The sequence below is a fragment of the Acanthochromis polyacanthus genome, chromosome 23, assembly GCF_021347895.1.
Source record: "Acanthochromis polyacanthus isolate Apoly-LR-REF ecotype Palm Island chromosome 23, KAUST_Apoly_ChrSc, whole genome shotgun sequence".
Classification (NCBI taxonomy): Eukaryota; Metazoa; Chordata; class Actinopteri; family Pomacentridae; genus Acanthochromis; species Acanthochromis polyacanthus.
Window position 1 is genome coordinate 26109563 of NC_067135.1, and position 26721 is coordinate 26136283.

Genomic DNA, 26721 nt, shown 5'->3' on the forward strand with positions numbered 1-26721 from the left:
ACAGCATTCCTACCTTATATCCAGCAGTTTACTTTGATTTTTCAGTTGTTCTCCGTTTAGTGAAATTGCAGTAAAATCAACCTCCCAAAAAGTACTGCTGATGATATTAATTGGGCATAATAGCATATTAAATAGACAGAAAATGGAAATAGTCTCCACAACAAAATTGTGTTTTTATTTTAACTGCATTAAAATCAACAAATATTGTTATTTAGAACCGTCGACTTTTACACCAAACTGCAGCGACTCCATGAAATCTGAAAGCTGTTGCAGAAAAACAACAATTCAGAAAAAAAGTGGAATATTTACATTCAAAGAGTCACAAAAAGCTTTATCAACATGAATGGAAAAAGCTAATAGATTGATGAACAAACTGATATGCTTAAATACTGTCAAATACTGCCATCTACAGTCTGAACTTAGTATTAGCAGATGTTCTACTGACAGTTACTGATAGTGTGCTGTCATAGATATGACGAGTAGATACGCCAGCACGCTGTAGCAGCCGGCTAATCGATGTGCCTACGTGGCGGCCATCTTGGAGGGGGCAAAGTTCCCATTCAAAGCAATGCATGTACATTGAAAATAAATCATAATTTGCTCATTTCTCAACCGATTTTCATGTGGTCTACTTTATTGTCAACGTCAAAACGTGCAATTGATAGAGAATATTTGATCTGGAATAAAAAAACACCGAAAAAGACATTCTACAAATGTAACCTGCAATTTTAGTTATCTTATTATTTAGGTCCAGAGGCCAGGGAATCTTTTCAGTTCAGCCATTACATATATAAATGTAAATACTTAGATATTTGGAGATCAAAATATGTAATTGCAAATGTCATCTGTTATCCCTTATTAATATTTATTTTATACATATATATACATATATATATATATATGTTTGTATGTGTATATATATGTGTATCAGTAAAGTTTCTAATATTTTCTTTAAGAACATTCCCCAAAAAAATCAAACACAATCCAGCAAAATTCTCTGGATTTTGGTGAACTGAAAACCATTTCAGGTGACTACCTCATGAAGCTCATTGAGGAAATGCCAAGAGCAAAGCTGTAATCAAAGCCAAAGGTGGCTACTTTGAAGAATCTAAAATATATGACATATTTAGAATTATTTCAAAATTATTTGTTTGCTACACAATTCCATATATCTTCTTTAATAGTTTTGATGTCTTCAGTTTGTATCTACATTCTAGAAAATAGCAAAAATAAAGAAAAAACGTTGAATGAGAAGGTGTGTTTGTGGCATAACTGTCTCAAACTGCATAGAAGTCATTTCCAGGTTCCCTCTACTTCTTCATGTTGTTCTGTTTCCACATAAGTGCAGGATTTTTTATTGCAGTAAAAGTGAGCCACTGTAAATAAAAATGTGATGGGTGCAAAAATAAAAGTGCTTTTGACTTTGATAAATGTCAGTTAATTTTGAATGAAAAGCAGTACTTCCAGCAACTGGATCATTCCGTGTGGTTGCCCCACCATTTTCAAATTAGTCCTAAATTTGTATGCCATTAGATAGTCACAAAAGTACTTCCTATGCAAAATTGTATGCGTGTAGCACAAATAGATTCTGAGTTGTGGGGGTCTGAAATTTTCAGAATTTGGGCTATAAAAAGCCTCGCCAGCATTTTTTTCATCTTTAAGTGGTTATTTTTCAGCCTCTAGACATACCAGAGAGCTGTGAGTTGGTAAACAAGGCCTCTGCATGTAGCTAGTGCCCCACAAACATCCCCAGGTGTTTTCCTACACTCTGCAGGCCATGGGGGCTTGCTAAAAATGCTACAAATTAAGAGATACCTACTCACGAGTGGGGTTTGGGACCTTAAAAGTACTAGAAATACTGCACAGAAGTGTTCTAACACCCCTGGGTTCCATTCTACACAAACTTGTGTGATAACTTAGCAAACTCTTAATTTTAATCTCTTATTTTTTTTAAGCATTTTTAGCAAGCCCCCATGGCCTGCAGAGTGTAGGGAAACACCTGGGGATGTTTGTGGGGCACTAGCTACATGCAGAGGCCTTGTTTACCAACTCACAGCTCTCTGGTATGTCTCGAGGCTGAGAAATAACCACTTAAAGATGAAAAAAAAAACGCTGGCGAGGCTTTTATCGCCCAAATTCTGAAAATTTCAGACCCCCACAACTCAGAAACTATTTGAGCTACAGGCCTACAATTTTGCATAGAAAGTACTTTTGTGACTATCTAATGGCATAAAAATTTAGGACTAATTTGAAGATGGTGCAGCAACACCCCCAAGGAATATCTGGACATTTCACCTGGAATGACCCAACTGCAAGAGTCGGCTATGTAATACAAGTAACATTTTGTTGTCATGGTAACAGTTAATGAGACACAACTTCATACAGTCATGAACAAAAGTTGATAGTTGGTATCCACTTGTAAAGATCGTAAATATTATGACAGTCTTTAGTTTACAATGACTCCTATAACTCTGAACTTTCTCTGATGGAATCATTGAAACACATGAATCATTAATTTAGGTTCTTTCATAGATTACATTGTATCAGCCGTGTCCCTGTAATGTGACTGTGTAAACAGATATGGGTCCCCATACTGTCAGTGAAACCTGCCCACACACACACACACACACACACACACACACACACACACACACACACACACACACACACACACACACACACACACACACATACCTGAATAACTGACCTGTGTGTTGTCTCTCAGCTGGAGGAGATCAATCAAACCAGCTCAGCCGGTGGGAGATCGATGACAGCACCCATCACTGTAGAAGACGTCCATGAACAGGGCCGCTACATCCGTCTCAAGAACATTTCCTCTGAGGTAATGTTGTTTACTTGGACATGAACCTTCTGAATACTGTGTAAATATGTACATTAAATTTTCAAAATGATGATCAAATACATGTAAAAATATTCCAAATGGTTCATTAAATAACAGGTAATGCTGTTAACAGTTTCTACAAGCGTCCTGACAATGTTGGTGTGGTGTGGTCGCACTATACCTACAGCAGGTCTGCAGACCAACTGCAGTTCACCGTCATCATCAACAATGGAGAGATCTTCAGACTGCTGTAATGTCAATAAACATGAGGAAACTTAGTCTTGATCAACTAAGATAATTTTTTAATTAAATAATAATAATATAGAGCAATAAAAATGTAAATAATGATGCTGTGCAATTTCATAAATACTGCTTTCTTTTCTTCTTCTGAAGAAAATCTTTTATTTATATATGTGCACTGTGTGCATTGTGTGCTGCACTCTCTTTGATTCAAGTGTTCTATTTGCTGCTGTACAATGTAAATTTCCCCGCTGTTGGATTCATAAAGGTTTAATCTATCTATCAAATTCAGAATTACTTTTATCATTTAAATTTTATTGCCAAAAGTGTTGGATTTGTATTTTTATCAAATTAAATCCATGTTCAGTTCTGAGGTTTGTTGTTTTATCAAAGTTGTAATGAACAGAAGATACAACAAGAAAAGACCAGAAATATGTACAACATTAAAACAATCAGAACAAAATGTCTTCTACAGGTTAAAGTCAGTTTTTAGTTTAACCTCCTTCATGTGTCGACCGTCTTCAGGTTTTCTTCAGTAATCTTGTTTTTTTTTTTCAAATAAATCTTGTTTCCCTTAAAAGAGTTTTTCTTTAGACTTGAACTGTTTTTATTTTGTTTCTCTGTCTTCCTGATGTCATTAAGCTTCTACAATATTTCTGGACATGTTTAGTAATTTAATGCACCTAAATCATCACATTAGAGACATTATAAAGAGAAACTTAATATTGCATCTATAAATGTCTTTTAAACAGAAGAATTAAAGGTTGATTTACTGTAGAAGTAAACACTGAAGTTGTCAAACTGAGCTTCTTGTTGTTTCTAAAGAGCCTTCAGATGAACTCTGCTGGTTATAAATAAATACCAACATTTTCTCATGTGGTTTATTTCTGAGAAGCTCAAATTATCTCCAGTATCTAAAATAAAACACAGAACAAGAGCTAGGAAGAAAACTAACATCAGGTCTGATAGAAATAATTCATCTAAGAGTCAGGTTCTGTTAATGTCGTCAACAGCTTCAACTTCACAAACTGACAACGTTTTGTCACAGCAACAAAACCTGAAGTTCTTAAATCAGAGTTTTCAGGCTGATGAGCTTCATCCTCTGAATCCCAAAACCCAGCAGCAGGTTTGAAAAGCATCTTGTTATTCAGAAGCTAAACCGAACCTAACAACCTCTGTAAATGCAGGCAATAAGTTGATGGCTAATAAGTTTACATGTTTTAAATATATGATTAAGACGTTTCTTTTGAATTCCAAGGAGCTGAGAAAGCACAGTCAAAACTGTGAAGTTTTTGGTGCACTTGCAATTTTTGACCACTTGGGGGCTCTGTAATTATTTTTCCACCGATCTCTGGTTCCTCTTGCCTTTTGCTTTTCTGTTGTTTTGATTCACATGTGATCACGAGATGACATGTGCTGGAGTTGAGCTTTCCTCCCTGTTTCTAAAAGTGGGCAGAGTGGTCAGTGTTTTTATTGTTTGCATGAATGGTGAAATTGAATATTGCTGTATGTTAAAGATGGAATATTGTATTTCAAAGGCAGTGTAGGAGTTTTCCAGAGTGGTTTCCAGAGTTTTGCAGCGGTTCAAGCTAACCCTCCCATTGGTTGCAGCACGCAAAGTGGTTAGTTAACGTTTATTTGTTGACATATTAGACCAATGCATTGAAGAAAGGTGCAGTAATGTGAAAGTAATGTATTTTTTTGTGAATTGCTTTACTGTACTGCAGTTCTACGGTGTTATGAAGTAAACATCTGTGCAAGGAACAAGTCTCACGAGTGATCAATGGGCGGCATAACCTCAGAGTGAGAACCACCAACAAGATTTTATACAACAAAAACATTTTCTATTAAAACTTTCATTAATAAAATAAAGAGTTTATCAAATCTTCTCTCACTTGACACTCAAGTTTATGTCTCTAAACCAATGAATCTGCAAGATTTAGGCAGAAATGAATATTGTTTAATTCATTGAAAGATGTGACATACTGTGATGAACTCAGAAAAAAAATCATCAAAGATTTTTAAAAACTGAAAGCATCTTTTTGTTAACTAGCAAAATCTAATCTTAATAGAATCAGATCTCAAAAACAAATATTCAATGCTACAGTGAAACTTGACTTCAGTCTTACTTATTCTATGTTTAAATGAGTTTCCTGGATATTTAAATTGTACTGTTTGTGATAATACTTTTTTTTTTTTACTGGATCTGACACAAAAGGCTTTTTTTCAACTGAGACATGTAGCATAAAGTGATGTTGATAAAATATCACAATTCTAAGCTTGAATTTTGTGTTTGACTTTTCCTGTCAGAACTGTTTTAAACTGTTGAAAATCTGATGATATTTTACATTTTCTGATTGATCAGTGGTGCCTTCTGTCCATTTTTAAAAGATAACTTTTTTAAAGAGCCTGGTAAATGCAAAGCGCCACAGCTAATGCAGTTGTGGAAGAGAACGGGTATCTGGTTGATCCTCTCCTGGAAAGAACTGCAGACCTGCTGACATAGTGGACCTCCTACAAAACTGTTTACCTGAACCTGTAGAATGTAGCCAAACCTTTCCTGTGCACCCCAGCCTCATCTGTGTCATGTGAACGAGTTTCTTCCAAGACTGGGGAGATGGTCTGTAAAAGAAGAAACAACTTGAGTCAGAAACCTGTGGATAAATTATTTCTTAATAAAAACTCATAACCAGTTACACAAGCACATACACGGATCTGTTTTTTCAAGCACACCCTCTTTATCATGAAACTCAAGACATACTTTGCCAAAACCCATAATATAATCTGTATTTACTCCAGTCTCATGAAAATTACAGATGTCTGTATTTGTAGAGCACATCTCATGAATGTAGCAGCACCATTTAAATGTTTCATAGGACAAAATATAAGTGAAGAGTATAGAGGGTTACACACAGACATGACAAATAAGAAACATGCTCTTCAGTAGTTACTATCCGTGTTATTACTAGTATTATTGTTGTCGTATACACTAGAAACTATACACTCATCAAGTATAGTTGAACAGGAATGTGCATGACAAATCAAATCCAAAACAATCCATGAACTCATCAGTAACACGTCTCGATTGCATTTCACTTTATTGACCACTAGATGTCCTACTCGAGCACTGAGTGTTATTGAAGCCTGGAGGAATGAACCACGTTTTGAATGAAGTGCCAAAGCTTCAACAAAGCCTCGATCAGCCATCACTGGCTACAGGCTGAAGTTAAGTCCATTTGTTTGACACATTTAAAGGAAATTAAGTCAGAAAATCACCACCTGTCAGAGTTGGGTGGCCATCTTGTCCTGCAGCTTAAAGAGGAAACAGACCTCAACAGCTGATCTCTCAAACCTGATTGGACAACAACAATTCAAAATAATGAAGGTGAATACACAAGAAGCCATGAATGTTTTGTTCAGTTTGGATGTTCAGAGTTAATGACTGAGAGTGGATTTATGAATTCAGGCTTTGTGGCTGGAAGAATTTAAAGACAATTCAGTTTATTTGCTGTTAACTCTGACAATAAGAGTAGATCTCTGACCTGATTGGTCAGTTTGAAATGAGAGAAGCAGATGTGCAGCACATTTTTTTATTCATTTTTTTTTACTGGATTTTGTGCAAAATACTTATCATTGATTTTAATAAGATGTGGAATAAAGGGATTTTGATTAAACATCATGCTAATCTTGACTTTGGTTACTTTACCTGTGAGAATCGCTTTGAACAACTTAAAACGGGACCATTTTGTGATGATCTTTAAAGTTAACATTCCTTTCAAACCTGTCAGCAGGTTTCGGGGCTCAGAGGGTTGATAAATGTAGTAAAACCTTTAGTATAGAAGGATGTAATGTCTCTGTTCTTTTCTCAACACATCTTGGTTTACATACATGAGATTTCAGTCATGATATGATGAGGATTCATTTGAGGACAAACTCTTCTCCAACATGTTTAACTATTACACTGAAAGCAACAAAATACTCAAAAGTAATGACATTCAACCTCATTTAATTCACTGTGTTGGCTTGTGTTATCTTTCACTTGTCACTGCAGGCAGCAACCCTGTTGGAGTTTCTGTTTTTATAAGTTCATTCCTCACCTGATCTGACCTGTTGATCTGATAGTAAGACAAGTCATGTCATGAAGAGGGTGGATCCAAGTTAGAAAAACATCGTCTGGCTGGTTTCACAGACGAGGAAACAGTTGCAGCCATGACACAGGTAGGTCGGCTATGTTTGACTTTAAATTAAATCTTGCTGCAAAGCTTTTTATAGCCTTAATCAAATGGAAAGCATCACTTTTTTTTTAGATATACAAGTTGTTAAACAGTGTTTAGAAAGTGTACAGGATGCAAAAGACAAGTTTTTGTAGCTAATATGTAAAGTTTCACTGCTGTAAACTGAATACTCACTTTTAATCTGTAAAAAAAAAAAAAAAAAAAAAGTGATTGATGCAAGATTTTGGTGACTGAGCTCATTAAAGAAGCCAAAATGAAGAAAAAGGAGAAATCTTCTGTGCTGAATTATGGATTGTAATGTAGTGTATTAGGGACAACATGATGTATAGAATTAGTTTTTACTAAATAGATGTGTTTCTGGTTTAGCGGTTTGACAGCCTATACCACTACACTGTAACTATATGCCATCTAGTATGTTATCAGAATCCTTTTTGCCCTTTTTCATGTCATTTTACATAATTTTGTCTTGAAAAACAACACCTTTCATCCTACATCTAACATTTTATTTCATTTAATGCCATAAAATGACAGAAAAACTCTAAAAAAATGTAAAAGACACACAAAGTGTCCACAGTCTCAGGACATCATGTTAGCCCACGTGTGTTCAATAAAGAATAATAATAATAATAATAACAATAATAATAATAATAATAATAATAATAATAATAATAATATTCTAGCAATGGAGACCACCAGAACTCCAGATTCTCCCCATGTTCCTAAAGCCTGTTCTATTATTTTTACCACTGTAGAGACTGTGGTGGACAGTAAAAGTTTTTGGAGTTGCACAAAATTATTTATGTAAAATTTTATTGTGACTCCTGATGATTTTGTAAATAGTTGTGCAAAAGCGCCTAAAGATTTCTTGCATTTTAGTGCAAATAGTGGTATATAACTCTGTTTACTGCTAAATTTGCACATTATTTTGTATATAAACCATTTATATTTGCATTCTAAGTTCTGAAAAGGGTTGGGTTCACATGTTCATGGTGTCCACAGTAAAAAGAAAAAATCTAATTTTTCCTACTCATACTTTGTTTTTGTTTTTTTGTTTTTTTTTTTTGCAATTTTAGGTCTCGTGGGTTCATACATTATATCAAAATGTATGAATAACTGTAGAATCACATAGGTGAGGTTTTGCTGGAAAAAAAAGACACCAAGCAAAGCAAGATCAAAAGCTTTTAAGGTGAAATATAAAAATAAAATCAGAATTAGTCAAAAACAGACCTCAGTAAGATATTCAACTAAAATTTACAGCAAACTTACATTCTGATATTACAGAACACACATTTAGATTATTGATCAGTCTGAAATAAGAATAACAATAAGGTAATTGATAATTCTACAATAATTAGTGTCTTCAAGATCTAGAAAGTTAAAGTGTTTTATCTGATCCAGATGTTGGAGATCTTTGATGATCTAGAATCTGATTGGTGGATGACTTATGTTGCTCAGATGTACAATGATATTTCCAATCAGCATGTTCCTCAGTACATTTAACATGTGATTTATTTCAGTTTTCAGAACTTCATGATTCTTCATCTAAACCATGGACTCAGCTCAGTTCCTTCACAGCTTTAGTTTTCCTTCTTCTGACACAAAACTGTTCAGGTAACCGACACACACCATCAAAATGTACATTTAAACACAAAGATGATTAAATATGGAAGCTGCTCAGTAACATCTTATAGAAGAACGTTCTAAAATATGTTTCCTCAACAAAAAATCAACTAGTAGTCATTTGTTTCCTGCCTTTAAAAGCTGTAAAATCCCAACCTGCTTTTCTCCAGGTCTTTCCCAGGTTGTCGGTCCGTCTCAGCCGGTCCTGGCAACGGTTGGTGATGACGTTATTTTGTCATGTCGGCTGGAACCTGCCATTGATGCTTCAGACATGTCCGTAGAGTGGTCCAGAGAAGACCTAGACCCTTCATATGTCTATGTGTGGTGGGATAAAGAGGAACTGGAAAGTTCAAAACATCCTGATTATAAAGGAAGAACGTCATTGTTATTTAGTAAACTGGAGTTTGGAGACATTTCCCTGAACCTCTCCAAAGTGAAACCGTCTGATAAGGGAAAATACAGATGCTTCATTCCTACACTGGGTCGAGGATCTACTGTTGAACTGGTTGTTGGTGAGTTAATACTGAAAGTTCAAGACTCAGATAATTGAGGTTTGTCAGGTTTTCTAAACATATTTCTGTGTATGATCAGAATAAAGACTGTAGGAATGAGTCAGTGCTCTAGTTTTAGGGTTTGTTTATGAGTGCAGGTCAGACAGAGTGAGAGATTTTACAGTCAGTTAAATGGTTGATCCACATTCTAGCAGTTTCTCAGGTTTGTTGTTTTCATGTCATCATCTCTGTGGAGGTGGTTTCCATTGTTCTGATAAAGTTAAAGCAAAACCTAAACCTCAGAAACTCCTCCTCTGCAGGAAAACAGAACAAAGGCATCACAGCAGCAGCATTTTACAATCTAAAACTACTTTATAGCACCAGAAAGTTCATATGTGCTATTTGTCAATGACAAAATAGGTATAACTACACGAGTTCCCAAATAAGGCCACGATTCATACTGATGTCCACTTCTTAATTTAATTCCATTCCTTCGACGACATATATTCCTCATACAGACACCGTGGACACATAAAAGTATGGACACCGTGAAAACTGGAAAAGAATTCAAACAAAGGTTCTCTCAGTGCGACATAAATAAAGTAACAGAGAACTTAAATACCATCAAAACAACCAAATCTTTACATAAAACAAAATAATTTACCGTGTGCGCCTCTGGAACTGTTGTGTAGCTTGTCATGGTAGCTCTGACCTTGCTCTGAGAGCGCGGTTACCCACAATTCCTGACAACGCCAGGTACTCTTTCAAAATAAATATCCGCATGTTCACAAATTTCAAATTAAATTAAATCGTAAACAACAACAAACCTTTCAACATTGGAATATGAGTTAATTCCTTTTCAATGTGGAACTTCAACAGTTACACTCCCACCAAATTGCTACAATTTATGATTTCTTTTAACCATAAATAAATTTAGCAATTTCATGAACAACACAAAAAATTGATATGAGAGAAGAATCTCTCAACAATGTTTCCTCTAACTCTCAACACAAGTACATGTTACATGTTTTTGTGGATGTGAATACAAACATTTAATTACTTTCCACTAAAACAACAAGTTTATGAACTGGACGTTCAATGACAGATGGATTAGTGAGCCTTTGACCTTCCTTTCCTAATTTCTTGTTACCTATTTGTATGGTGGCTTTACGCACCAGACCATCACCATCTGTACAGACATTCAAAACTTTCCCCAGTCTCCATTCATTGCGAGGACATCCCTCTTCTCTGAGAATGACAACATCTCCAATCTTAACATTACGTCGTGGAGAATGCCACTTTTGCCTTAGAGTAATGTTTGTCAAGTATTCTTTCTTCCATCTACACCAGAATTGTTCAGACAAATACTGCACTCTGCGCCACCTTTTCTTGGCGTACAGATCTTCTGCCACAAACTTTCCCAGGGGAGGAAGAGGAACAGAGGTTTTCATGGTGAGCAAATGGTTTGCTGTAAGCGGCTCTTCACCTTTAGGATCACTGATGCTGTCAGTGGTGAGCGGGCGGCTATTTATTATTGACATGGCTTCGTAGAAAAATGTTCTCAAGGATGCATCATCCAACCTCCCAGCACTCTTTGAGAGAGTCCAAGTCATAACACTCCTCACCGTCCTAATCTGCCGTTCCCATACGCCTCCCATGTGACTGGCATCAGGTACATTCATAACAAGGTCACACTGTTTCTCTGCTAAATAAGCAGCCAATCTGTCTTTGTCCATTTCCTTTAGTGTCTTTGAAAACTCATTTTTTGCTCCGACAAAATTTGTTCCCTGATCAGATCTGATCTCTCTTACAGGTCCTCTGATGGCGATAAAACACCGTAATGCATTAATGAAGGCATCTGTTGTTAGATCTTCAAGCATTTCTATGTGAATGGCTCTTGATGATAAGCAAGTGAATATCAGACCGTATCTCTTGCTCTCTTTCCGACCCTGTTTAGCTGAAAAGGGTCCAAAACAATCCATCCCGCAAAATGAGAATGGTGGTGAGGGGTCAGTACGGTTCACAGGCAGATCAGCCATTTTTTGTATTTCTGTAGGCCTGCGAGCTCTTCTGCATGGGACACATTGTTTGATTTGATTTGCTACAACCTTGCTGCCACCAACAATCCAGTAGCCATTTGCTCTCAGTTCATTGAGGGTCTGACCTCTGCCTTGATGCTGCGTTTTCTCATGACAGTGATTCAGGATCTTTTGGCAAGATGGCAGGATGTTTCAGGTCATGAGGTAAGGAAGCTGCTTTTAATCTCCCTCCCACCCTGAGGACACCCTCCTGCAGTACTGGATCAAGCTGAAACAACTTATTATTATGTGGCAATTTTGCCCACTTAAGCTTCTGTATTTCCTCTTTGAAGGCATCTCTCTGTGCTAACCTCACAAGCACTAAACTTGCTTTTCTCCTTTCCTCAACTGTTATGAGATCTTGTGATCTGTTCCTTTGCGCTAGCCGTAGGATCCGAGCTACTACATTCAATGCAGTGTGCCATTTAGAAAATCGTTTGAATCTGTCCATGAAATTCTCTTCCTGAACTACACTGATTTGCAGCGCTTGTGTTGTTTTTATCTCAGGATCTCCTACTATAAGCTCTGGAGTTGCTTTAGGTGAGGAAATTTCTCTCTCCCAGAGAAATTTTGGTCCAGTAAACCAGTTGGAAGTGATCAAGTCTGCCACCCTGAGGCCTCTGGAGGCATGATCAGCCGGATTTTGATCAGTTTCAATGTAATCCCACTGAGCTACATCTGTCATGTCTCTGATTCTCTGAACTCTGTTGGCTACAAAAACGTGAAATCTACGGGCTTCATTAGCGATGTAGCCGAGAACTACTTTTGAATCAGTCCAAAAGTATTCCTGGTCGATCTTGAGTTCCAGCTCTTCTTTCAACATGCAGCTGACTGCTGCTGACACCACAGCGGCTGTTAGCTCAAGCCTTGGTATGGTTACAACTTTTGTGGGAGCGACTCTGGCCTTGCCGATGATTAATGAGCAATGAACTTTATCTTCACTCACCACTCGTATGTATGAACATTGACCGTATCCATAACTACTTGCATCTGAAAAATGATGCAACTCAACCCTTTGAGCTTTAGTTAGAGCTTCAGGAGCAAAGCATCTTGGGATTTGGAGTTTTTGCAGACTCTTTAGATCATTCAGCCAATTCTTCCACTGTGGGTGTAAGTCTTGGGGCAGCGGGTCATCCCATGCTATGCCCTTTTGACACATTCCTTGTAGCACTTTCTTTCCTAGGAGGAGAAATGGAGCAAGGAAGCCGAGGGGGTCAAACACAGATGCAACGGTTGAAAGGATTCCTCTCCGAGTTGCTGGTTTTTCTTCGAGGGATCCACTGACACAGAAAATGTCACTGCTCACATTCCACTTTACTCCCAACACAGTCTGCACAGGTAGATCGCCATGGCTGAGATTTACATCATGAACTCCACTTGCTCGTTCGCAGTCAGGAATGAACTCTAGGATTTCTCTGTTGTTGGAGATAAACTTGTGGAGATGCAGTTTCCCCTTTGCAAACACAGTTTGTGTCTCTTTCACTAGTTTTTTGGCTTCATCTGCTGACTCTACACTGATGAGGCCATCATCAACATAAAAACTTTTCTTAATGAAATTGGCTGCAGATGGATACTCTCTCATTCTCACTTGCTAAGAACTTCATACCATAGTTCGCGCACCCAGGGGACGATGCTGCCCCGAAAAGGTGAACCTTCATGCGATATTCCTTTGGCTCTGAATTGGTATCGCCCTGTTCCCACCAAAGAAAGCGCAAATAGTTTCTGTCCTCTCTGCTTACATGAAATCTATGAAACATTTTCTCCACATCACAGATAACTGCTACTGGATGTTTGCGAAATCTACAGAGAACCCCTGTCAGACTATTGGTGAGATCAGGTCCTGTCAGTAAGTGGTCGTTTAGAGCGGTGCCTTCATATTTGGCAGAACAATCAAACACAACTCTAATTTTTTCAGGCTTTCTCGGGTGATAAACCCCTTGATGTGGAATATACCACACATTTCCATCTTGTGGCACATCTTCAGCTCTCTCTGCTTCTCCACCTTCAATGACGCCTGCCATGAACTTAACATAGTCCTCTTTAAACTTTGGATTTCTCTCCAATTTCCTTTTCAGGTGCTTCAGTCGCACTAGAGCAAGTTGCTTATTTTCTGGTAGGTGTGGACGTGTTTTAAAAGGAAGTGGCATTTCTAGATGGCCATCTGAGTTCTGGTGTATTGTCTGGTTCAGGATTTGCATGAAGTGAATATCATCTTGTGATATAGTCTTTTCCCCATAATTTGTGTCTCTAAAGTCAGATTCGAGGACTCTGATGACAACAGCTGGTGTTAACGATGGAAGCTCTTTGACAGACACACGATGGCAGAGACCTGTCACTTCTGTTGACTTAACAATCTTTGGTGAGCTACCAACAATGCTCCATCCTAAGTCAGTCCTAATGGCATATGGCTCTTCATCACCACCAGTAATAACTTGTCGTGGCGCTAATGCTCTGCTACAGTCATAGCCTATTAAGAGTCCGACTTCACATTCTAACAACTCTGGTATCTCTTGTGCTATAACATTCAGATGTTTCCATCTCTGTGCTGTTGCAGCTGTGGGAATGTGTGAGCGTTCAAGTGGGATGAATTCTCTGGTGTATGCAGGTGGCAAGTTAACTAAGCTATGTGAGGAAAACCCTCTGACTCTAAGACCACTAACTCTGTCACTCTGAACGATGGAATCCTTTCCCATCAAAGTGGTAAGCTTTAACTTGACCGGCTCTAATCCTGCTCCCATCTTCTCACACACACCACTGTCTACAAAGGTAGTGCTACTCTGCGTATCTAACAAAGCGTATACTAATGTCTCTGTTTCAGGGCTTGTGACCGATGAGAGCCACACAGGCACTATCATGGATGTGCTCCCACCATCACCTTTGTCTACAGAGCAAGAGAGTGAAGTTGACATTTCTGCTGTCTGCACAACAGCACGAGGAGATGTCTCTGGAGCTGTGCTGCGATTCTCATGCATCGGTGTTGGATGGTGTTTCTTGCATATGTTACAGGTTGCTTTGTTTCTGCAGTCCTTTGAATTGTGTCCTTTCTTAAGACAGCCAAAACACAGATTTTTCTCCAGTATGAATCTTTTCTTTTCCTCTGATGTCTTAGTAGCGAATGTCTGGCATTTGTGGATGGAATGACTTTCACTACAGTACATGCATTTAACTGGGCTTGAAGAGGAATTAAATGGCATGTTAAACCTCTTTGATTCAATTGTATCTCTCATGCTGTTCACCACAACAGCTTGAGTTTTCATTACTGTGTTAGGTTTTTCAGATTCTTTTGTGTCTGTGACCAACACATTGGCTTTTGCCCGTTTCATGTCTCTGGAAGGCCTTTCTTCAGACAACTTCAAGGCACAAAGGGATGTTACAGGGTTGCAGGCCACATCTGCTTCATGAGCCAGAAACTTGGCAAACTCTTTGAAATTAGGATATTTCTGTGTGTCCTGCAGTTGCTTTGTTACATGACGGTTCCATCGAGAAGTCACCCAGTCTGGGAGTTTTTGGAGCATCCTCTGATTTTCTTTACAATCATTTAATACGTGAAGACCTTTAACGTGTGACATGGCATTGCTGCAAGCAGTCAGGAAATCGCTGTATTGTCGAAGTTTAACAGAATCTCGTGAACTAATCTTTGGCCAGTTATTCAGTTTTTCTCTGTATGCACGCTGGATCACAAAGGGATGACCGTAACGAGCATTCAGTGCTTCCCACGCTTGGCTGTAAGCTTCTTCATCCTTCCTGTAGAAGCTTCCTTCAAGCACTGACCGTGCTTCACCGCTGATGTACTTCTGAAGGTAAAACAGTCTGTCTGCTGGATTTGTACATTTTCGTTCTATGAGTGCTTTGAAACTAGCGCTCCACTCTATGAACTTCAGTGGGTCTCCTAAGAAGACCGAGGGCTCAGGCGCTGGCAGTCTGGTGAGTGCCATTGTGTCATGTAATACTTGTACTAAAGAAACTTCCTTTGTAGCATTGTCTGATTGTACATTATCATAGTTTGTAGTGTAATGTAACTGTTCATCTTTTATCTCTTTGTTATTAATCACAGGGGGACAACTCACTTCATCTATTCCAGGGATCTCACCTGAGCCTGCTTCAGAATAAGCTTTCATCCTAGCAGCGATCACTTGGAGATCTCGCTGATCTTCCAGTCTTTTGAGCTCTTGTTTTTGTGCAGCAATTGCCGACTCCATTTCCATTTCTGCTCTTTTTGCGGCCAGTTGTGCAACGCAGTCTATTCTTTTTGCTGTGATGCTTTGCTGTTCTGATGGACATTTTGACTGCTGACTACCAACAGATTTGGGGATTGAGCCACTAAATATTGACTGGGCATATTCTTTGTCAAGCATCATGTGCAATCTTGCATTTTCTGCCTTTGTATCAAAGTCATCTTGTCCCACTTCGCTCATGCGCACTTTAAGCAGTCCCATCACATCTGCAGTTACTGCTGAGCAGGAATCCATCTTACGTCTAATATCAGTAGAAGGTGCAGACTGTGCTCGAATATTTTCATATGCCTCTTTCACGTGGGCTTTTGACTCTTCAACATTGTCCATCAAGCAACACAAGTCCTTGTCAGAGCAATCGTTTCTGAGTGAGCGGCGTACTGCTCTAACCTGTTCCTTCCATTTGTCGTACAACATAAACTTCTTCTCCTTTTGAGAGACCTCTTGCTGTTTCAGCTCCAGCATTTTGGGAGTTAACTTTCTCTCTCGTGACGATTTACGAGGTTCAACTTTGGAGGAAGGCTGTGTTATTGATACCTTTTGAACGTGTATTTTTGCATGGATATCATCAATAAGTGACTCTAGTCTCTCTATTTCAGCTTCCTCAATCTGAGATTTTAACCTCTCATTTAGTCTAACCAACTCTGCCTGGAGTGACTCAACAGGTTCGCTAGGACCACCACACTGTGATTCTTCACTATGGATTGACATGGCAATGAAAGAAAAATGCTACTGCATTTAAACAAAATTACTGCTAGCATATGTTTGTAGCAACAGTTACTCTTATAAACCCTTTAGGTGCACTTCTAAAAATGCATTTATACTCTTAAGTCAAAAACCATAGAACATTCAAACTAAGGCGAACCGTAAACATTTGTGATTTCACACAAGATGCTCAAAACTTATCTCTTACAACCTTTACAAATGTTCATACAGTTGTAGGTTGATACTCTCAAATTAAATGATTATTGTAGAGTTGCTCTTATCTGCCAGAAGGCTGAAAACCATGCTAGTTGGAGCCAGGTAAGGATATATGAAGAGTTGTAGCATTCGCTGGACAGCCTGCTTTCTGCTGGCGAAGTTGCGGTAGTTCGCGGGCGACGTTGCCGTCCTCTCTCGCAGCAGCAAGCCGGGGTGAAGTCGCGGTGCTCCGGTAGCTGATGCCGCCGTGCTCTCTGTTTTTCCAGCAGGTCGTGATGACAGTCAGGCTGTTTCTCTTTCTCTAGCCAGCCATGGTGAAGTCGCGATGATTCGGTGGTTGACGCCGCCGCTCTCTCTCTCTCTCTGTAGCAAGCCGTGATGAAGTCGGGTGCTCCGGTGGTTAGCGCCGCCGTCCTCTCTCTCTCTGTAGCCGGCGGTCGTGATGACACCAACGCCGTCTCTCTTTCGCCAGCAAGCCGTGATGAAGTCAAGGTGCTCCGATGCTGAGCGCCTCCGTCTTCTCTCTCTCTAGTCGGCTCCTGGACGTTCCGGGCACGTGTAGTTTTAGCCGGCTTGCTCTAGCTTGCTAGCTTAGCAGTCTCCGAACATACGCAGCTCTCTCGTCGCTTAACACTTGGCCATGTTAGCGTCACGTTTTCACTATAACTACACGAGTTCCCAAATAAGGCCACGATTCATACTGATGTCCACTTCTTAATTTAATTCCATTCCTTCGACGACATATATTCCTCATACAGACACCGTGGACACATAAAAGTATGGACACCGTGAAAACTGGAAAAGAATTCAAACAAAGGTTCTCTCAGTGCGACATAAATAAAGTAACAGAGAACTTAAATACCATCAAAACAACCAAATCTTTACATAAAACAAAATAATTTACCGTGTGCGCCTCTGGAACTGTTGTGTAGCTTGTCATGGTAGCTCTGACCTTGCTCTGAGAGCGCGGTTACCCACAATTCCTGACAACGCCAGGTACTCTTTCAAAATAAATATCCGCATGTTCACAAATTTCAAATTAAATTAAATCGTAAACAACAACAAACCTTTCAACATTGGAATATGAGTTAATTCCTTTTCAATGTGGAACTTCAACAGTTACAATAGGTTTTTGTGAATTTTGATATAATTAATTCAGATCTCCTTCAGATTAGATTCTCTGCATATGTAGTTTATAGATTCATAAAGTGGTACATTTATTCTTTTTATCATCAGTCTACGCTCACTGTAAACACATTGTTACTGTTTTGGGGCAAATATTTTACAGTTTCAAACACTAAAGTCTCTCATTTACTAAATAATTCAGACTCTTTGTTGTGGCTCCAGATTGCAGTCAGTTTTTAAATCATCCTTAAGATGAATCTAGAACTAGACTGGAGTCCACTGTAGCAAACTGAACTGACTGGACATAGTTTAAGTTGAAGGAAGTTTCTGTTGTTGATCAAACCATGGTGAGGTAAAGATCAGAGAAGAGGGTATAAACCATTTCTAAATAGTTTCCAGGAGCCTGGAGGCCTCAATAACTGAAAACTACCAGGACTCTTGATGGCATTAGCTGTTCAACCAAACTGATAAAATGAGAAAGTTCTGTTCAAGGAAGCCAGCAGTCCCTTTAACAGAGTTTATCCAAGAAGGCTTGAAACTTTAACTACCAGCATCTATTTCTCATTTATTTTATTGCTTTGTTGTTCATATGTTAGATGAAGCAGGATTCAGCAAACAGGTAACCTGAAAATTGAGAAAAAGTTTTTCACCATGTTCTAAGAAGTTGGAATTTAAACAAAACCATGAACATTTCCTCAACCTAACCAAACAGTTTTGGTGCATAAACTCAACTAAGTCTCTAATAAGTAGCTATTGTTTTAAACGTGATATTTTCCTGAGCCTGAGTAGTTTTGGTGCCTAGATCTAATCAAACTAATGAAAATTATAGAAAAATCCAACAACAATGGTCCCACATAGGATGTAAACCCAGTCTCCATGTTGAAGGTCTAGTTGTTGACCTTTAGTCCCCTCATACTTCTTCAATCAACCCAGTATACTCAACATTACATTCCTTTACATCTCAGCTATATTCTAAGTAAAATTTTTTCAATGTAATTTCTGACCTGTAATATTAAAGGAGGAAAAGGCAACCAGGAAGTCCAAGTTAGAATATGGAAAAATACTGGAAAATGGAAGCATCAAAGAGCAACAAGATTTTTATCAAAAAGATGGTAATCCATGTCACAACTTTCAGTTTTGCCTTGATTTTTGATTCAGTTTAGGTAAGGAAATAAAAAAAAGTATGAGGTTACAAATCAGCACACTTAATCAGACATTCTTTACAGATTGGAAATTTGGTTTAGTTTAATCATCAGGGTTTGGGGAAAAATCATGGTTTGGGTTAAAATGCAAATCTTTTACTCCATATTTTTGTCCCAATGTAATATATGACTGGTTGACTGAAAAAAAGCAAAAATGAAGCATTAAAATACATGACAAAGATGATTGTGAAAAAGTTGATTTGTGATACATGAAAAACAAATGTAATTTGGCAGAAAAAGTTCTCCTCAACCAGAGTAGACAGACATGGATTCATGTTCCAGGTAGTTTGTATTTAACTTGACAAAATCTGCAGTTCACTTTATATGAAATGTCTCATTATTTCATGTTTTATGATTTCTGGTGATTTCTTAGAGTCCAGGTCCAGTTACATCTGGAAGATTCTTGGTTTTGCTGCAATCTTCATCCTGTCAATTCTAGCAGCTGTTCTTCTTTTTTACATAATAAGTAAGTCACACTGACAAAAACACAACAAAACAATAAAACTCTTGACCATGACAAAATATTGATGCTTTAATGGAAACTGATATGAGAGGTTTCATTTTATTCTGTACAACTATCTGAATTATCATTCTTTCTATATTTAAATACTGATGATTTTATTTTTCTCAAAGGGACAATGAAGACTTTGGAAAAGAGAGTTCAACAAGTAAGTACAGAAACAAAGTTTCACTGCTGGTAGATGAAGAAAGACACCAAGATCAGGAGATGACAGAAAGTAAAGTCAAGTTTGATGTAAACAAACAATTGTGGAACTAGAAAAGCACTTGGAGAGCGCATACCTCCGCCATCCCGTTTGTCTGTCTGTCTGTCTGCGTGTCTGTGTGTGTGTGTCTGTCTCTTTGTCTGTTAACAGCATAACTCAAAAAGTCATGGACGGCCATCTCTCAATTGTCCTTCGACCTTCAAAAAATTCCTGGATCCAGACGGTGATTCGGATCACCTCCAAAATCTAATCGATTCTTACTCATGCTCTTCCGGACATCCTGTAAAAATTTGGTGAAAATCCATCCATGACTTTTTGAGTTATGCTGTTAACAGACAGACAGACAGACAGACAGACAGACAGACAGACAGACACACACACACACACACACACACACACACACACACACACACACACACACAGACGGACAGACAGACAAACAAACTCCGGTGATTACATAACCTCCTGGCGGAGGTAATAAAGGAAGAAGGTTTGTGTCTCTAAAGCAGATCAGACGTCAGTATTCAAGCTCTGACAGGAAGACAAGTAAAGAATCTGGACAATGGAGAAGAAAAACCAGATGTAGTTTATCAATGAACAGAGGAAGTGGTTCAATACAGAAACAGAGAAGAACAACAGCTTTAGCAAACTTCAGTGGAGATAAAAGAAAGCTTATATTAAATAGAAACTCACAAGTTTCTATTTAATAACGACATATTTGTTGTAACCAGAGTGTGAACCTGAACAGACGATCAGTAACTAAAGAGCAGGAGTCAAAGAAGCAGTAAAAAGAAGTTAATGGTTGTATGTAAAGAAACAGCAGCTTCTGGATGAAAAACACAAGATGGAGACTGAACTGTAGATTCTGTTGAGTTTTGATATCAGGATTTCTACTGTTGTTCTCTGTTTATTTTTTTCCCATTGATTGAGGATCTACTTCTCCAACCTTTATTCTGTCACTGAACCAAAGTGTTGTAAAAGAGAAAATCAATGAACATTTCTCACATCTGGAACTTCTTCATGTCTGTTTTCACTTTTGAATCTCACCATCCTGATGTTTCTGAGTCAAATAACTGACATGTCCACTCAACATTACATCATGATGTAATGTTGATAAAATTAATGAAATGATGTAAAGATTGAACACAAGCAATGATTTTCTATTTATCGATTTTAAATTTGAGCATAAATCAGTCAGTGAAGGTCAGTAAAAGGAAGTAAAGTTTGGAAACATTGTGGTGTCACTTCCACTGCAGAAACATCCACATCCATCATTCTGAAAGCAACAATTATCTTCCTATACCACTAAACTACATTCTCATTTTTCACACAAATCTATTTTCTCACTAGAATTCTCAGACTGTGACGTTGTAGGAAAAGTTTAGAGTTTGAAAGAGCCACAAAGTTTCCTGAAGAAGACATAAAACAGAAACAGGACTTTCATCCAGGAGACCAGGATTCATGTTCCATGTGGAACCTTTATTCTGACACTTTGGTTTCACTTTCATTCACTGCTTGGTTACATTTCTGCAACCAGAACTCTGCAGTTAGAAAAACACCATGATTTGGGTTCAAATATGAACCTTTCAGAACATGTTTGAAGACTTTCCTCCATTTTCTCTGTTACCAGGTTGACAAGAAATAAAAGAAAAGATGTTGATTAGAAACATATTAGTGAGAATCAAACATGTAGTTTAGTTAAATATGAACATCATTGTTGAGAGACAGAGTTACCTGAATTAAAATAAGGTGATAAAGTGAATGTTCCAAGCAGCTGGTTCAGAGGAGAACTTACTCACCATCTAAAGCTACAGAAACAGAGATTTAAGCAGAACTCAGCTATGTTACATGAACATGCTTTTAATGAGTCTCCAACCAATCAGAAGTCACACATTAATGTCATGTACAGATGTGTTCAGATAAATATACTGTTTTATCTCTCTCTTGTTTCCAGTATAAGGATGAGAAGCTCAAGTCAATGGAGACTGAGAGGAAACTGAATAATAAGATCCAGAACATGATGCAGGAGGTTGATGTTTTCTCTCAAATCTTTTATCTGCTCTCATCTCTCTTCTCTTTTCATATAATACTGGTCTGTTGTTGAGACCAAAACAACTTCAAATATCCAGAAGAACAAGACAACAAACAGCTGTTTTCAGATTCAGCTTCAGTTCCACTGTGATCTCTAATTCTGATTTTATTTTCATGTTTGATGAAAAAATTAAACTAGTTCCCAGACAAAATGGAACAAGTTTTTAAACCACTTCCTTCTAAGGTGAACATTCTCCTTTAAAATCAGGAGCTAAAACAGAGCATGTGTTTCTTTATTTGCAGCTGGATGAAATGAACTTTGATACCAACTCTGACCCTACTGGGAGCGATGAGAAGAATCAACTGGAAGAGGTGAATGTCACCATCAAAACCTTTTTCAATCAATGACTGATATGTCTACTGAACTCACTGTGATGTAAAGTTCTAGCAGGAAAGTTAACTAGTTCACTGTTTATCAGATTAATGAAACGTCATTAACTTTCTACAGAATCAGATCAAAATGTTAAATTCATGTAAACTATTAACAGTGAAACTGACTGGTGTCTATGAACTGAGTTACATTTGAGCATAAATCTAAATGATCTTGAACACAGAATAAACTTCAACAGTCCAGTTTGGTTCACTGTTACTTTCTGCTATAAACCACTAAAGAAACATCAACATCCATCAGTCTGAAAGTCAAATAATGTGACAAACACACAGAAGAAGTCACCATCTAAAGCTACAGAAACAGAGATTTAAGCAGAACTCAGCTATGTTACATGAACATGCTTTTAATGAGTCTCCAACCAATCAGAAGAAGGAATCTTTCCACAAATCATGTCATGTGTATCTGTGCTTCAATACATAAACTGTCTTTTTATTCTGTCTCCAGTTAGAGAAACTCCAGGATGAGAAGCAGAAGTGGATGAAGACTGTTGTAAACCTGAAGACAGAACTCCAGAACATGAACCAGGAGGTTTATCTGCTGTCATCTCTCTTCTGTCTCTTTTCAGATGAAACTGATTTGTTGTTGGGAACAAGACAACTTTAAACATCCATAAAAACTCATTTAAACATTTAATAAGTGAGACTGAAGTCAAGTTTGACTGCAGCAAAGTTTAATGTGATCACATTCCTCCTGTGTTAATGTGTTACTGAGCAGCAGGTTTAATGTTCATAGAAATATCAGACTTATTATCAGACTATGAGACATTTAATCTGAACTCAACCTTTTGAATGACCACAAGTTTAGTCACATCTTCCAATGAATTAGAAAGAAGAATTCAGTTAAATCTTGTGAGTTCATTGACTCAATGACATGAACTTGATCGTCCAGTGAGAGAAGATTTGAGAAACTCTTCATTTTATTGATGAGACTTTTAAGGAAATGTTTGTGTTGTATCAGATCCTTTAGAGGAATCCCACTTTGAGGTCTTCACTTTTCAGTTTAGGTTAACGCTCTGAACCCCAGAAGCTGCTGGTGGGTTTGAAATAAATGTTATTAAAAAGATAATTCATTTTTAGCCAGAAGCTGTAAAAACAAACAGAAAGAACCTTCAAGTTTTCCAGTTTCCAACAGTCCTTGAACTATTCATGTGTCAAATGATCCAAATCTGAGCTTAAAATCCAGATTTAATCAGAATCACTTTGTTCCACATTTCATTTAAAACTTTAAACCATTTGCTCTCACCAGAATATGTTAAAAAAATAGAATAAAAATAAATCTGGACTGCTTTTCAAAACCATGAAACAATGAGTGACTTCCTGCCTCCACACACCTGAATAACTGACCTGTGTGTTGTTTCTCAGCTGAAGCTGGCAGGACCCATAACTGTAGAAAAGATCAGTGAATACGGCGGCTACATCCGTCTCAAGAACATTTCCTCTGAGGTAATGTTGTTTACATGTAGATGAACCTTCTGAATACTGTGTAAACATGTACAATAAGTTTTATATCAATATGATGATCAAATATATCCACAGATATTCTAAATGGTCCATTACAGTTTTTCTCAATTGATCAGACACTAACTTCCATTCTCTGCACACATTTCTCATAAACAGGACTCTGCTGTCCAAATGTTGGACACTATTCATGGTTTACACACAGTTTCCAAAACTCTTGCACTCTTTTTGCAAAAGACTGAACATGTTTTTTGCTCATTTGAAGACACTTTTTCACTCATAGCACACATTTTTCAAAAAGTAAACACGAGGAAGCAGAATTGGGAACAGAACTGAACTGTTCCAACACTGCTGTCACAATTACAGTTTTCCTCTATTGCTAAGACACATTCCTGGAAAGCTGCTCTCCTTTTCCCTGAACTGTGAACACAAAACCCAATTTTCAAGCTACATTCACCAAACCTCTGACTCTTCTTGGAAAACCAAACTTTCACCTCAAAACAGTTCAATCTGTGCTCAAAACTGAACTTTGCTGTCAAATCATGGCTCAAGTCAATAAATTAAATACTGAGCAGTCACTAAACACTACATAGAAAAAAGGAAAACACAACGCTCAGGACATGAAGCGGTAGAAATAAATGGTTATTTAGGCTAAATGCATGTTGTAAAACTAAATACCTGGGCATTTGTAGCACTTGTACATAGAAAAAAGAATTTGCAAAAAAACATAAATCCTGTGCATTTACATGGAGCACTTGTACATAAAAATAAAGCACAAAACTATACAAATGAAGTACAAAGAAAAGAAGTGCATTACTCTGCCACAGCATCATTTCTCCGTACTGGGTCAGACCACAGGACTTCATCTACATCACAGGACACATTTTCTCTGACCAGAAAAACCCCTGTCATGCCGTATCCATGCTGCTCTTCTTAGATTTCTATCCATTGTAGTGCCTCACAAACCAGTGCTCTGGCTTATATGGACCCTCACATCATTAGCCACAAGTGTGATCAATTCTGAGTTGTTGTGTTCAACCGGTGACGCCTGAGCTTTAACTGTGTTTGACTTTTGCCACCAGTGCTCACCATTATGGAACACAGGTGCATCACAATGACAATGTGTTGACAAGATGTGTCTAAACAGGTGGAAAGGGCTTATGTTTAGCCAAAAGAGTGACTGATTCAATAAGTGGGTTCAGGCAACTGAGAATTTGGTTCAGACAATAGAGTTTAGTGTTTTAGTAATTGAGAAAAACTGTAACATCAACATGTAAAGAGGTCATCATTTTATTTGTGGACACCATGTATGAAACACACACTGGAGATGATTTAGTTTTTCTACCTTTAGTGTCTAATTTTCCTTCTGCAGGAGATAAAACTGGGAGGCTGGAAGTTAGAACTACAGAGAAACAACAGAGAACCAAACATATTGATATTTGATGAGTCATTAAAACTTCAGGCTGGAAAGATTCTCACTGTGAGTCTGAACTTTTCACTTTCTGTTACATTTTTACTTTTAAAAACTTCTCATTTTTATTCTGTCTGTAAATCTGTGAATGTTTTATTTACTACATTTACAGATAGGGAGGCCCAACTGGTCCAGAAAACATCCTGATGATGTTAATCTGATGTGGTCAGACATGATGTACTGGAGGCCTGAAGACGAACTGCAGATGAAGCTCATCAGCAACAATGGAGAGATCTTCAGACTGCTGTAATGTGAATAAACATGAGAAACATCTTTTTTGTTTCTGCATTCATCAAAGTGAGCCTTTGTTTTTTATAAATCAAATTCAACTCTTTTATCATTTCTGTTTTATTTTCTAAAACTTGTTTTCAAATGTCCATTTTGTATTTTTATCTAATTGTTAAGGAATTCTGTGATGTGGAGAGAAGAATCAGGAGACAGACTCAGAGACTCTCTGAGACTCAGATGCTGATGCTGAGAATAAGGTTTACTGATATCAGGAGAAATGATAGAGAGTAACACAGTGATGAGAGCAGCGGCAGCATCACTTCTGAGGAGTCTCTCTGGCCTTGGCTTTATATGGAGTTGGAGGAATGTCAAATGTAGGTTACAGTCCAAGTATAGTGACATCTTTGTTCATTAATGGACAGTAATATAGTCATGTTTTCTTTACAGCAGTTGTCTCTCACTCACATGTCTTCCTTGGCAGGCGTCTGTCTGTCTCATATTAGGAACAGAGAGTTCATAAACATGTTTACAGCCTCAATTTAGGAGAAACAGGGTAAAGAGTGACAGCCTGTAGAGTAGTTTGGGGTGACTTGGTACCTACACTTGATTTAAGGATCTAAGGTGACTGCAGCTGGCAGAAGTAGCAGCAGATGGGATGTCATAAACTAACAGCTGTGAGGAATTACCTGAGTCATGAGAAAGAGTCATTTTTCCTTCACATTTATTAAATCTATGTTCAGTTCTGTGGAAAATTCATTAGGATTGTTGTTTTATCAAAGTTGTAATGAACAGAAGATACAACAGAGAAGACCAGAAATATGTACAACATTAAAACAATCAGAACAAAACGTCTTCTACAGGTTAAAGTCAGTTTTTAGTTTCACCTCCTTTTGCTGTTCTTCAAACTTCATGTGTCGACTGTCTTCAGGTTTTCTTCAGTGATCTTGTATTTCATTAAATAAATCTTTTTTTTGCCACTTAACAGAGTTTTTCTTCAGACTTGAACTGTTTTTAATTTGTTTCTCTCTCTGCAGTGTCAGCTTGTTGTTCTTCTGCTTCCATCTAGAATTCATGGAAAACTGATCCTAGTTTTAATATCAGTTCACATCTGATCCCATCATTTATTATCAGTGACAGAAAATATTTACAGAAACATGGAGAAAACCTGCTAAATATGTGATCAGCATCTGGATTTGTTCTTTCTCTTGTGTCTTTGTGTCTGATTTCAGTCCTACTCTGCCCCCTGCAGGCTTCATTCAGAATAACACCAAGTTAAACAGAGTCCAGATGTTTTTACTGCCATTAAAACCAGGAAATCAGAGAAAATGAGTCTGTTTTTATCAGAGTGTGTCTGTATTCATGTAGAATGTCC

The 26721-nt window shown here is 37.8% G+C and overlaps 1 protein-coding gene and 2 long non-coding RNA genes across 3 annotated transcripts in view; 1 reads left to right on the forward strand and 2 right to left on the reverse strand.

The window, feature by feature from the left end:
* LOC110946484 (butyrophilin subfamily 2 member A2-like) overlaps positions 1-26721 on the forward strand; it is a 417600-nt gene that overhangs the window by 88802 nt on the left and 302077 nt on the right. The window contains exons 9-10 of the mRNA XM_051943908.1: positions 22046-22114; positions 22638-22721. Of these exons, the coding sequence (XP_051799868.1) occupies positions 22046-22114; positions 22638-22721 (153 nt within the window). The remainder of the gene's footprint in view (positions 1-22045; positions 22115-22637; positions 22722-26721) is intronic.
* Positions 9895-10300, reverse strand: LOC127532350 (uncharacterized). The gene is made up of 2 exons (XR_007939731.1): positions 10093-10300; positions 9895-9983 (listed from the first exon to the last, which is right to left on the reverse strand). It is a non-coding gene; the product is annotated as an uncharacterized LOC127532350 (long non-coding RNA).
* Positions 17366-17789, reverse strand: LOC110960489 (uncharacterized). The gene is made up of 2 exons (XR_007939730.1): positions 17564-17789; positions 17366-17454 (listed from the first exon to the last, which is right to left on the reverse strand). It is a non-coding gene; the product is annotated as an uncharacterized LOC110960489 (long non-coding RNA).